The sequence below is a fragment of the Gopherus flavomarginatus genome, chromosome 14, assembly GCF_025201925.1.
Source record: "Gopherus flavomarginatus isolate rGopFla2 chromosome 14, rGopFla2.mat.asm, whole genome shotgun sequence".
In the NCBI taxonomy this organism is placed as follows: Eukaryota; Metazoa; Chordata; order Testudines; family Testudinidae; genus Gopherus; species Gopherus flavomarginatus.
Window position 1 is genome coordinate 8,790,864 of NC_066630.1, and position 14,096 is coordinate 8,804,959.

At 41.2% G+C, this 14,096-nt stretch overlaps 1 protein-coding gene across 3 annotated transcripts in view; it reads right to left on the reverse strand.

The window, feature by feature from the left end:
• Positions 1–1,989: 1,989 nt before the first annotated feature.
• Positions 1,990–14,096, reverse strand: part of ATP2C2 (ATPase secretory pathway Ca2+ transporting 2) — a 39,590-nt gene continuing 27,483 nt past the window's right edge. For all 3 annotated transcript variants that reach the window (XM_050923247.1, XM_050923246.1, XM_050923249.1), the window contains exons 16-27: positions 12,914–13,015; positions 12,132–12,288; positions 9,666–9,836; positions 7,486–7,583; positions 7,345–7,395; positions 6,734–6,900; positions 6,062–6,130; positions 5,852–5,968; positions 5,006–5,153; positions 3,909–4,004; positions 3,429–3,570; positions 1,990–2,413 (exon numbers count right to left, since the gene is read on the reverse strand). In XM_050923247.1, coding sequence (XP_050779204.1) covers positions 2,298–2,413; positions 3,429–3,570; positions 3,909–4,004; positions 5,006–5,153; positions 5,852–5,968; positions 6,062–6,130; positions 6,734–6,900; positions 7,345–7,395; positions 7,486–7,583; positions 9,666–9,836; positions 12,132–12,288; positions 12,914–13,015 — 1,434 coding nt within the window. In that variant the 3' untranslated portion in view covers positions 1,990–2,297. The remainder of the gene's footprint in view (positions 2,414–3,428; positions 3,571–3,908; positions 4,005–5,005; positions 5,154–5,851; positions 5,969–6,061; positions 6,131–6,733; positions 6,901–7,344; positions 7,396–7,485; positions 7,584–9,665; positions 9,837–12,131; positions 12,289–12,913; positions 13,016–14,096) is intronic.

Below are 14,096 nucleotides of genomic sequence, written 5' to 3' on the forward strand. Positions count from 1 at the left end.
GGCACTTCCTGGTAAGTGAACAAGGAACTTTGGATGTTGTAATTGCTGACAAAATGCTTACTGTATTGCAAAAGTTGTATTCTGCCACAATAACCTTGCCCAGCCCTCTCCATGCTGTTTAAACAAAGGGAACAAAAACTGCTTTATATTTTAGCAGTTCTAAAAAAAAAAACCCTCATACATCAGCAAGTGTAACTTTAACAAAGCGAACAAACTTAGGGATGGAGTGATGTTCCAAGAAGTGTTTCAGCAATATCTTCTGTATGGAAATGAAGCTCCCAAGTTCTGTAATTACATAGAATCTTATGGATAGAAGGGATCACAAGGCCTCTCTAGTCTATCCCCCCTGCCACGATGTAGGATTTGTTGTATCTAGACCATCCAAGACAGATGGCTATCCAGCCTCCTTTTGTAAACCAACAGTGAAGGAGATTCTGCAGCCTATCCATTGTCCTACTGTTCTTGCAGTTAGGAAGTTTTTCCTGAGATTTAACTCAATCTGCTAAGCTGCAGACATGGGGGTACAGAAACAGAACACGCCAGTGTACAAAACAAGCAGTCTATTTGCAAGTGAGTATCTTTCCCCCCTGGACTTGTCTGTCAAGCCCAAGGCTGTTTCCCATGCACCACTGCATTCCAGTGCAAGGATGTAGAAAGGAATGAGCTAGCAATGAAAACATCCCCTCCGAGGTTTTTATTGTTGTTCCGGGTTTTCATAATGCCTCCCTCCCACCAAAATATTGTGCACCTTATCTACTGGCCAACAGTAAGCTGTATCACAACCCCTATCCTAGGCTATGGTAAAGGTCTTTGAATGATGAAGGGCAGCAACTCCTAGGTCAGTATAACCATCGTTCCATGATGCTCCATTACTGTATTTAGCACTGCAACACCTAACTGATTTAGGAGCCTAAATCTGATTTTCAAAAGGGATAGAAGCGTTTAGGAGCTTAAACCCCATCAACTGTCAATAGGATTTAGGCTCCTAAATGCTTAAATCTCAGTTAAAAAATGAGATCTAGGCTCCTCAATAAGTGCTGAGCACAGAAATGCTTAACTAGCTTTACAAATCTGGCCCACAGCCTGTAAATCCAAGAAGCTTTTGATCTAAAGATTACTGTAGGGGTGTGAAAGAAGATGAGCAGTGCTGAGTCACAGATGAAGCTGCCGGGGATCTTGCTTCATTACACTCCTATAAGGTGAAGGCAGCTGAAAGGCTTGGGGAGGACAACCTAAAACAAAGCCCCTGTTAAGCCCCTATTCAGCAAGCATGTACAGCTCTTGAAAAATGAATGTAAGTATCCCCAAGCTAGGCACTTGTTTAAGACCATTGCTGAATCAATGTCAGCTAGTCACAGCCTTCATCAAGGGAAATGAGATAAGGTGTCCTGGTAATAAAGGCAAAAGAATGGAGAGACACTTTTAAAAGTGGAGGTTACGGCCTAAGTCAGGGGTGGCCAGCCTGAGCCTAAGAAGGAGCCAGAATTTGCCACTGTACATGGCCAAAGAGCCACAGTAATATGTCAACAGCCCCGCATCAGCTCCCGCCCCCAGCGCCTCCCACCAGCAGCCGATCAGCATCTCCCGCTCCCTCCCCCACCTGCCGAGCAACTGTTTCGTGGCATGCAGGAGGCTCTGGGGGAAAGGGGTGGAGCGAGGGCATGGCAGGCTCAGGGGAGGGGGCAGGAAGGGGTGGAGTGGGGGCAGGGCCTGTGGCAGAACCAGGGGTTGAGCAGTGAGCACCCCCCAGCACATTGGAAAGTTGGCACCTCTAGCTCTAGCCCCAGCCCCCAAGTTGCTGCCTATACAAGGAGCCGCATATTAACTTCAGAGCCATATGCAGCTCTTCAGGAGCCACAGGTTGGCCACCCCTGGCCTAAATAACAGCAAGATTCTCCCTCAGACAATCACTAGTTAACTTTTTAAATCCAGATTTTATTAACAAAAATCCTTGTGATTTAAATAAACAAACATCAGCTATGTGCAGTAGATCGTTCCGTACAGGTGCATGGCCACATTGAGCTGGAGCTATCACTCTGCACAAGTGGACTGGTCAGCATAGTATGAAAATATATATAAATCTGTGCAACAGAGGTAGTGCTTACACCCTGGGGCAGACCGCTTGAAATAGCCTGGGTGATGAAAGTGGCAGGAATATTATCTGATATGGGAAGGGCTATCGATCTAGATTCACTTTAATACTTTCCACAAGGATTTGCACAGTCACAAAAGGATGCATTTGAATTACAAAATGGCAGTTTAATTCAAAGAACATTCTTTAGAGAGGTCTGTATCTGTTATACTTCATGAAGATTCTTCACTTTCTTCGTTCTGCAGCAATGCTTTTCACACACTTTGATAAGCTCCGACACAATAAAAACTGAAGACGACAGGCCAGTGAGAAACAACAGATCTGCCCAGGAGTGAGGGAAGAAAGGGGAACACAGTGGGTCAGCTGCATTTTTGTGCTGGGCAAGAGTATTCAGATAAGGCTCTGTCTACATTAGAGAAATTTGCACTGATGTAACAACATTGATCTACAGCTGAACCCGGATCTTATAAACAACCAGTTATATGACCATCTTTTGGCTGCCAAATGTGATTTCAATCCTTCAGTTAATGGTCAAGCGGCTGTACAGTTTGAAAAGGCTGAGAGATTTGGCAGCAAAGAAGAGATGCAGCTTTCTCAAACAAAGAGAAAAATCAGGCCCGCTGTATCCATTCATTACCAGTTGTTATGTACACTATCACTGAATGATTAAAAAATAACTCAGGGACTGGCCCTGCTGTCATTTGGACATATTTCATTTTACGAACTTTTGGATTTTATGAACTCCTCATTCCCCAGTTACTTCATAAAATAGGAGTTCTGCTATAGTAAGAGTAGCACGACCACTTATGCACCAGTGTGAAGGAGGCTTTAAATTGCTATGACTTAGTTTGGTAGTAAAAACACACTCACATAAACCTTGACACAGGTGCATTAGGGGTTTGCACTGGTGTCATGATTCAAGATAGTTCCACCAGCACAAATGTCTCTAATGGAGACTGAGGCTAATCTACAAAGTTGTGTGAAGCACTTGATGTGTCTAAATATGAAAACATGAATACAACCACTCAGATATTTTGTCTGGTATATGAGGGGAGTTGGATAAGGGCATGAACATAAACATTTATAACCTGTGCAACCAGAAATAAGAACAATCAAATCAAACTGATAGCCTGCAGGGAAGAATCTTCCTCCTCCCCAGCAATGTGCAACAAACACAGCTGGCTGGCTGCACTGTTTCCCCACCTTCTTCTGAGTCATCATGTAACAATCAGAGCTGCACGAGATGGCACAGAGGTCTAATCTGATCTGGTAAATCTCATATTTCTCTTAAATAGCTTAAAACCACAAGATTATTGCTATTTCCCTAATAACTTACCTAATGCGCCTAAATTCTCTGTTAGGAAGATCTTTTGTAAAGGCGGGATGTAAATGACAGCCATCTGCCCCAACAGTGACCCCAGCACAGAATATAAGAACATGCGGTTTCGGAAAAAGCCAATTTCAAAGATCAACTTTGTCTGGGGAAAAAAAAAATGAAATGTCAAATCTTTCTGCTTCTTGTTTGTATGTGAATCTACATGTTTGTCAGTCTGCCTGTCCAACAGCCAACATAAATATCCCGTTAAACAAATTAAAGTTGTGTATGCTAACTCAGGCAAGCGTAACTTTGTTGTAAATTGGTTAATTGTTACAAAACCTAGTTGGTTAATAAGATAAAACCTGAACTTTTTTTTTCCAGTTACAATGAAGAAAACATGCCACTTCCTGTTCAGAATATTTAAATTACCACTAACTTGAAGCATACATTTAAGCTGCTATTTAAAGACAATGCTGACATGGCCATCGTCTGTCTCACCTGAGAACGACATGTCAGGGCATTGAAGAGGTCAAAGAACACAAAACAAGTAAAAGTCATTGTTGTGGTCCTGGGAGTTGTGCCACTTTCAGGAATCTGGAAAAACACATGTAAAATTCAAAGTTATTAAAAAAAAGTTTGGGCTTTATAAAAGCACGTTAACACAGCACTTTAGTTTAATAATAGCCACTTTGTTTAAAAAGAAGTCACGATCAACTTAATCTAATCCATTTATAAAAAGGAGAGATAACAGTAGTTCCAGGCACTGCAGTGAGCACCAACCTCAGATTTCAATGCCAGGTACCTAAATACCATTGTGGAATTGGGCCTCTCTCACTACTGCCACTATTTCTGTTTTACAATCAAATCTTCAAATATTTTAAAATCAGTGTTGAATTTAGCCAAAAGACCTTTAGAGAATTTATTTTCATGTTATGTCTAATTAGCAATAATTATTTATGTACTACTATACAGATAAAATATATTCCAAATCTAGCATCATAATAGAGGTGTCTCATTTAGGGGTCAAGTGCTGTAATTTTAAGTTTCTCAGTAATTGGGATTAACCTAATATTACTGAACCTGGGCATCAGGATCAGTTGGTAGCCTGACATTTCCCTTCAGAAGGGTAATAACTGATACTTGTGTGGTTTATGGTGATTTTACTCAGGTACAGATACTCCAGTGAAGGACCCAATTGCAAAGATTTGCAAACAAAAATAAATAGAGATTACACTGAAGCTAAATTTTGTGGCATAAAAAGTCAGAAGCTAAAATCCTGCAGCCAAAACGTACTCCTTGAAATACCTAATAATAGTATTTGTAGTACCTGACACGGACATAGTACTTTTAATCTCTAGACCTCAATGATCTTTAGAAGGGAGGTTAAGCATTCTCATCCTCATATTATAGGTGGAAAACTCAGATACTGAAAGGTGAAGAGACTGCACAGCAAATTAGTGGCACAGCCAAGTTTCTTGACCCGTCGTCTGGAGTCCTCTCCACTGGACATTCTACCTTCTGAGAAAATTGTCCTTAAAATGTGATGAATTGTGCCCCATGTCAGTGCAAACAAGATGGGATTAAATATTTCTCACCTCTTTCCAAAAGACAAAGAGGGTCCCACTGATGATAATTATAGCAGACATAAAAATTTTCAGGATCAATGCTCTGCTGAGAATTGTATCTGTAATATTTCGAGGGGGTTGTTTGATGGCATCTTTGTCAACTGGTTCAACTCCCAGGCTGTCATCAAACAAAACAACATGCAACATGTTTAGCAGATACAGATCTGTTACATGTGTTCTAAAACTTTAGTGCTGGTGCAAGGAAACAGACAAAGCCCAGGAGGCTGAAATCTTTTGCTTAGTCGCTGAAGGTGCAAAGCACGAGAAACATTAGTGCTAGCTCCTCTATGGTGTCGTCATGCCTCAATCCTGTCCGGGATGGGTGGGGGGCGAATGTAGGGGTGTCTAGTAAGGAGTTACTGATTTGTGCCCCAACATGTGATTTATGTATTAGACTTGTAAAATGTTGTGCTGGATTAAACAGGGGAGCTGACAATTTCTATACACCAACCCATGGGTAGATTCAGTCACAAGACCAGTGATTACAAGGCATGAAGGCTTTCTTTCAAATGCTACATAAACATATTTTGTTTTTAAAAAGTTGCTGGGTGCTATATTACTGGACACAGGTTGCCGGAGGCAAGAAAACCAGATGACCAAAACCCAGCTGGACCTGCATCTGATTGGTGGTGGGTACACACAGGGTAGTGGATCCACTCCCAGTCTATAGGTGGAAGAATTTGGCGATTCCACCCCAAGAGGCCCAGCACCTGACCATGACAGCTTTTGTTAAAGCGTTGTTAATGCCTTTCAAGTCAATGGAGTTGCACCACTTTTCTCCAAGGCTAATTTTGGCTCAATGTGTAATTTCATTACCTTTGAGCTGGGGGTCCATCCATTATAATGTTGATCCACAAGATCTGCATGGCGTTGAGTGGATTTGGTAAATTCAACACTGTCGACAGAGTGATTAAGCTCAATGCTGAAATGCTCCTGCAAAGCAGATGGAGCAGGAACACCACATTACTTCATCCAGCCAAGCCAAAAAGCTGCCAATCACTGGAGCTTCAGCAAGTGTCTACTTACGTGCTAAGCTGAAACCGGACAAAGTTTTTTATATTGTAAAATATTCCCTTTCCCTCCTCTATGGCATTCCTGGAAAGGAGAGATGTGGTAATTTATAAACTGATGGGTATTCATGACATTTCATATCTAACCTAGTAATCACTTAAGAAATTTTATAGACAAGAGAACAGCCTCCTAGTTTATATCCTCCCCTTCCCTTTCATTTCAATGCAAGTCCAATATCAGGTTAGGACAATTCTAACATGACAGGGATATCTATACAACCCTTTGATTAAGGGGTTGCTGTTGGAACTAGGAAGCCTGAGATGAGATCGGTACATTCTGTTTTGGTACATGGACATAAAAGTGTACATGAAGTATATGTCATTCTGACCACTCTGCCTGCTGGCTCTATTCTTGTGAACCGCAGGGCATTAGAAGCTACAGGAGTCCTTTCTATGAGCTTCCTGGGGAGGCAGGCAAAATGGAGCAAGATATGGTGGATGTAATCCTCCATATGTGCCTCCAAAGACACAATGGGCTAGACCAGCAGTGAGTGTAAATTGGCATAACTCCATAGATTGCATGCAGATTTGCACCAGGTGAGGATCTGGCCTTTGACATATTTTCAGTGCTAGTCACACAGAAACTCATTGCATTCAATGTCAAGAAAATATCTGAAGCGCAACCTACATTATAGTTGAGAAGTCATCGTCCACCAGTATCATGTTGGCAGCCTCCTTGCTGACATCTGTGCCTGCTTGTCCCATTGCAACCCCAATATCAGCAGATTTTAGGGCCACTGCATCATTGACCCCATCCCCTGTCATTCCCACAATGGCACCAGTGCCTTGCAAAGCCTGTGGAAATGGAGAGATGAATAAATTCAATGCCACCAGGATGGGCTCTTCAAAATAAACGTGGTCCTGCAGTGGTTACAATGTTTGTAATTTATATTCCACTGCAGAAGAAGGGTTGCACATCTCAGATGGGAATATGGACTTTAGCAACCCAGAGGTGCACAAAGTACCATGGGTAGTGCACAGAGAAACAACTGAGATAGTCTACTTAGGGGTTGATTTCTAGAAGTGCACAGCCCCCAGTATTTCAGCTAGAGCAGTGGATACTTCCACTCTCATAGATATTAAGCTGCCCATGTAATCATAGCTCTATTCTATTGACTGCTGTTTCAAAGAGCCCGGTCCTATTCAGCAGGAGACCTGCCAGTGACATGGGCTGGAACAGTATCGGTGCCCTAGTTTGGGTTTCCATTTCATATAACAGTGTTGGGAGGAAATCAGTACCTTTATGATTTTTAGCTTGTGCTTTGGGCTTGTTCTGAAGAAAACAGAAACCTGGACAATGAAGAGGAAAAAAGCTCTCAGACTCATGCTGTTTTACGTGGAATCCTACAGCACTATTGGAAACAGTTTAAAAAGCTTTACATTTTTGACTGCAGATGATAACTCTGACTCTGCCACATGGTCCAGCTCTTCCCCAGACATGGCTTTCAGTTTCCCATTACTGAGTCCAATACTTCGTCCTGCACAGAAAACCCAACAGAAGAGCAGTCCATTACCACCAGGAGTGGCTAATTATTTTCTGATTTGAAACAAAAGACTCCATTTAAGAGGATCACAGAAAATGACTATGAGCTGGTGTCACTTATGGAGGCATGGGAAAAAAAATTCTTTTGAGGTCTCTAATGTGTCAATCATGCATTTCTTACTCATTGAGAATTTTGCATGAGCGAAGCGTTAGATGAACAGAACTGGGTACAATATTAAGGTGCATTTCCACAGAGAGTAATTTGGTTTTGCAGGGGAATAACCTTTTGAAAGAACAGGATACTTCATGTGTTTCATTTGCAGAGACTCCTTCTAATCGTTTTCTTTGGGTGAAAACAGGGCAGCATTTAAATGCCCCTGCCATGGACTTTGCAATGGATTCATCTCCTGAACATACAGTAAGCAGAAAAGAGTCACACTTGGCTAAGTATGAGATCATTGGGCCAGACCCTCAGCTGCCGTCAATCAGCAAATTTCCAGTGATTATAGTTAGAGCAACGAAAATTGACACCATCTGAGGATTTGTTGTTCCAGTTTCTGCTGCTTGCATGATTTATTTCTATGTAAGCTTGGGGCAGATGTCCAGTGCAGGTATTTCGATGGGAATGGATACAATTATCTGATCAAATGGATTGGAAAAGGATTTAAAGGAGGTATTCTTTAATAGAGTGGAAACAATGGGAGTTCAGGGCTTCTAGGACTGGTACAGCAAGGAGCCAATGTTGTCCTCCTTTATAGCTCCCCTTCCCCCCTTAACTCTTGTTCAAGAGGGATGAGGTCCCAGCAGCAGACTGGCTTGGGACCAGGATGGGTACAGGGGAGGGCTACCAGCAGCCCCCCAGGTATATATAAATGATCATGGAATTATCTGCACTGTACAACTTTATCTGCCAGGAATAAAGCTAATTAAACCATGCCCAGCATCTCCTGACCTTCCGACATAGCTGGACAAAGTGCACTACTGTATAACGTCACATCTGGAACTCAAGGAATCTAATGCAACAAATCATTAATGATCTGGACGATGGGATGGATTCCACCCTTAGCAAGTTCACGGATGACACTAAACTGGAGGAAAGGTAGATGCACTGGAGGGTAGGGATAGGGTCCAGAGCAACCTAGAAAAATTGGAGGATTGGGCCAAAAGATATCTGACGAGGTTCAGTGAGGAAAAGTGCAGAGTCCTGCACTTAGGACAGAAGAATCTCATGCACTGCTACAGGCTGGGGACCAACTGGCTAAGTGGCAGTTCTGCCGAAAAGAACCTGAGGATTACAGTGGATGAGAAGCTGGATATATGAGTCAACAGTGTGCCCTTGTTACCAAAAAGGCTAATGGCATATTGGGTTGCATAAGACAGAGCATTGCCAGCAGATTGAGGGAAGTGATTATTCCCCTCTATTTGGCACTGGTGAGGCCACATCTGGAGTACTGCATCCAGTTTTGGGCCCCCTACTACAGAAAGGATGTGGACAAATTGGAGAGAGACCAACGGAGGGCAATGAAAATTATTAGAGGGCTGGGGCACATGACTTATTAGGAGAGGCTGAGGGAACTAGGCTTATTTAGTCAACAGAAAAGAAGAGTGAGGGGGAATTTGATAGCAGCCTTCAGCTACCTGAAGGGGGTGTCCAAAGAGGATGGAGCTAAGCTGTTCTCAGTGATGGCAGATGACAGAACAAGGAGCAATGGTCTCAAGTTGCAGTGGGGGAGGTCTACGTTGGATATTAGGAAACACTATTTCACTAGGAGGGTGGTGAAGCACTGGAATGGGTTACCTAGAGAATGGTGGAATCTCCATCCTTAGAGGTTTTTAAGGCCTGGCTTGACAAAGCCTTGGCTGGGATGACTTAGTTGGGGTTGGTCCTGCTTTGAACAGGGGGTTGGGTTAGATGACCTCCTGAGGTCTCTTCCAACCCTAATCTTCTATGATTCTATGAAATGAAAAGAAAGGTAAATGGGCTAAGTTTATCTTATGAAGTTCAATAAAATATAAGATTTGGTGTTGATCTGAGAGACAGACAATGCAAAATGTGGGAAAATAGCTAAATTGTTACCGATAGCCATGGCAGTTTCCAAGGCATCTCCAGTTATCATCTTCACGGATACACCACACTCAAAGAGGAGTTGAACGGCTTCTTTAACTCCGGCTCTTGGTGGGTCAATTATTCCAACCAGCCCTAAAAATGTTAGTCTGCCAAGTTCTGGACCTGAAGCCAGAGCAAGTACTAAAGAAAGAGAGAGAGAGGGGGGAAAGGATCAAGTTATTCCACATTAGTTTCCATATAAGAATCCATATTACATTTAGTTTGACATTTTCAAAGATTCTTAATCAGACTTCCACTTTTGCAGATGAAAATCAGGTAGACAGACCATATCTAGTCACGAATTTATCAGGGCTTAATTGGGCTGGTTTAGTTATACTAATGCAACTTTCATGTGTGGATTCTCTTCTCTTGGTTTAAAATTCAGTTTCTTAGTTCAGGTTGAGTCTGTAAACTTACCAACACTGGTCAGAGAGTGCCTACACACAGAGGTGCACCGATTTAAGTAAATCAGGACAAAATTATATGTTTAAACTTGTGCATAGACCAGGATCCTTGACTGGAGCTAAACCAAAATAAGCTACACTTCAATTAAAATAAGTGTCTGCACAGAGGCTTGCATCAGTTGAACTAAATCAGTTAAAAGTCATATCTTTAGTTAAAACTATGCAACTTTCCAGGTAGACAAGGCCACAAACATTTAGATGCTGTAATTTGTGTCTAAAAATCTAATTCTATAGTTCTTGAATTTATCGCATTGATTTACAGATGTAACTTTCAGAATATGTCATCAGATGTGTGTATGAAAGTGTTTCAAATGATCTTTCTCACTCATCACAAGTGCCACATCAGTTGCCTGGGCCAATCACTTTTCTGCAGGACAGTAATTCAAGATTCATACTGTGAGATCATGGTAATGTTCCTGTGTCGCCTGCTTTTTGTAACTTGTGAAATTTATAAATATTCAAAAATACATGTATTTATATACAACAGAAGACCAAGGGGTGGGATGGACCTGATAACAGTCTTCAAACCTCTAAAAGGTTGCTATAAAGACAACAGTGGTCAATTGCTCTCCATGTCCAGTAATTGGCTTTGTTTGAAGCAGGGAAGATCTAGGTTAGATATTAGGAAAAATTTTCTGTCAGGATAGGTAAGTACTGGAATCAGGCTCCAAAGGAGGCCGTGGAATCCCTGTCATCGGAGGTTTTTAAGAACAGGTTAGACAAACACCTGGCAGGGATAGTCTAGATATATTTGGTCCTGCCTCACCACAGGAGACTGGACTAGATGACCTCTTGAGGCTCCTATGACATTTCTCCAATTCTATGTGTCCCACAGACAGACTATATGTTGATATGAAGTAAGAGTCAAACTGAGGGCAAGATATTTCCCTAATTAAAAAACAAAACAATCAATCAACCAACTTCACTTGTAAAAACTTGATGCTGAAATATAGGGCCTGATCCCATTCTCAGTGAAATCAATGGGAAGGATTTCAAATGGGGCTGCAGCCGGCCCACAGGGCTAAGTCCTGAAATCCTGACACAGACTATGATCAGTCTTTACAAAAGGCAAGATTCCCATTGGCTTCCATACATCACTTCCAAATGTGCTTTTTGTTGCTGTTGAAATAGCTTCTCTGACCAAAATCTGGCTACAGAACAGACTATGCAAGGTACGGTGTTCAGTTTGTTAGTGACAACATTAACCTGTGTCTCAGACTATTGCAACTGTTTGTGGAGGACAATTGTTCACACTCTTCAGTGGTTGTGTACAGTCCCTTTGCATTTCACTGATATAAACCACCAAGAAACAAAGATTTTTATTAGAAAATGAGCAGCCAACACACTCAGAACAAGGCTCTTGGAAACAGAGGGGAAATATAAAAACATCAGGCCTGATCCTGCTGCTGTTACTCATGGGAGTAATGATAATAACTGACACTATATTTTCTAACAATCTCCGCCAAACACTTCCTAGTGTTAAATACAGTAAGTATTCTTGCGCTCATTTCACAAGCGAGATCTGAAGCAGGTACGTGTTGTGACTTGACTGAAAACACAGTCACTACCAGAGTTGGGCCTGGAAATCAGGAATTCCTGACTCTCAGTCTGTGCTGATTTCCCTAAAACACCCGGCCCTTCCTTGGGACAACTAACATAAGGGCCAAGTGACTGATCCTTTTATGTTTCACTACGCAGGAATAAATTGCACCCGAGGCTTTTACAATGGGCCAGATCCTCTCCTGGCCAGTACTTTTAGAGACAGCAAGGACACTGGCAGATGCCTGGTTATTGCTATGGGGTGAAAATCGGGGGTGATTCTCACTGAAAAGTACTTTACTGCTGCTATATAAAGAATCATCCTTCTCCTGCAACTTGTGCATGAGGCACTAGAGAAGCAAAGAGTTATTCTTATTCGAAAATATACAGAAAGAATAACCTGTAAGCTTAAAAGGATGCAATACTAACTGACCCCGCAGGCCTAGAGATCCCATTCTTCTCTCTTCCTGGACGTAGGAGGCTTTCTGCTGTGGCGTGAGAGGCAGTGAGATGCCACCATTGTTATACATGGTACAATACTGAATAACTTCTTCAAAGGCTCCCTTCATAAAATAAACATCTTCCTGTCCCTTTAAAATAAGAAGACAAGTTACGTCATTAAAAAATATTGACAATATTAAACCCTTTACATCTTAGATGTGCAGGTTCCCTTGTTTGTGCCTTTATCTATCCCATAAAACACATAGACACTTGCCTCTTAAATAATGCATCATTTCTGTGGTGAACGCTTTATATACTGAATCTGAGTGACCCTTGTAGTGAAAAAAGTTTTTTTGTTTTGTTTTGTTTTTTAAATAGAGAATAAAATTAACTCAATTAAAGCAGGCAGGACAACAAAGGATGCAGTTTCTCAGAAATGTCTATTTTTCCCTATTGAAATTTTGATGTAAAAAATAAAATAAAAATGTTAATGATTTTTTGCTAGTTTTACAGTTGTTTGCAAAACAGGATGAATTTTTCTCAAAAATTCACATTGAAATCTCATCCGTTTTTTTTTTCAATGCTATTCACAATGTCAAAACAAAGTGTCACTGAAATAGTGGCTTTTGAAAATGATGATGTAATTTATGAAAGCACCATCTACCTGTGTCTGGAACCCTGTGTATGGCTACTGCCTATGAAACTTCATTTCATTTTCATAGATATTTACATACAAGATAGGAAATACGAAACCAGTCTATATAACTGTTGTACCTGATTTTTCAGCATGCATTTTACTGCCATCCACTTTTGCTCCGAGCTAAATGGAATTTCCTTCTTTCTTATATAAATATCTTTTATATCACTTAATTCCATCTAAAATAAGGAAATTAAAAATATTATTGTAATACTAAACAATGCTAGTTTTTGCGCATACTCTGTATAGCACTTTTACATACAGCGAGTTACCAAGATTAAACAATGATCACATGTCCTTATGCAGTAGTGTTTTACAGATGAGGACACAGAAGCAAAGAGAGAGATCAAGGCCCACAGTTTCAGAAGCTTTTGCTTATCTGGGCTGCCTAATTTGATATATCTTAAGCCTGTGTGGAGGTTTGTCTGAAGGATCTGCTCTAGGAATTGTTTTGGGGAAGTTCTATGACTATGCCGCAGGTCAGATCAGAAGATCCCAATGGTTCCTCCTGCCTTTGGAATTTATGAAAAGCCCAATTTTCAGACATGCTGAGTAGCCATGATGCTCATTGACTTCATCTGCAGTTGTGGATGTTCAACTCTGAAATTCAGGGCCTTGGTGTCTTAATCCAGGAATGCAAAAATTAATCAACATTTATGAAAATTTAGGCCTATGTAGCTTTCCCAAGTCTGTGTCAAAGCTCAGAATAGAAACCAAAATTCCTAACTCCTGGTCTTGTGCTTTAATTACAGGACTATAGTTCTGTTGATTCATTCACATTCCAGCCTTCAAAAAAGAGGGAGACTACAAATAATGGGTCATGGTTTCATTTATTTCCTGTAGTCTCAGCTTAGAAAGGAACTTGAACTCCAAAAAGCCCCCTCAGGGTGTTCCTCTAGGGAGCTGACAACTTGAAAAACAATTCAAATTTAAAAATATATTCTGTCCAAATTGACACACACCGATTCATATTTAACATGCTGAATATCACAGAGTCAAATAAGACATGCCCTGCACTGCAAATAAGACTGCTACATTCCAAAAGTTCTGTTTTGGGGTGTGTTTCCTGCCACTCTGGTTTTGACTCCTTGTAAAAGTCCACTCAGCTCTGGTACTTTTCCAAATCACAGTGGTAGCATTCATACAGGCGAAAGTGACTACATAAGGTGCAATGAAGTGCTAAATCAGCCCATTATTTGTTGTGGACAGTATTTTGCACTCCACACAAGAAGGTCAACAGAACATTCAACAGAATTCTTT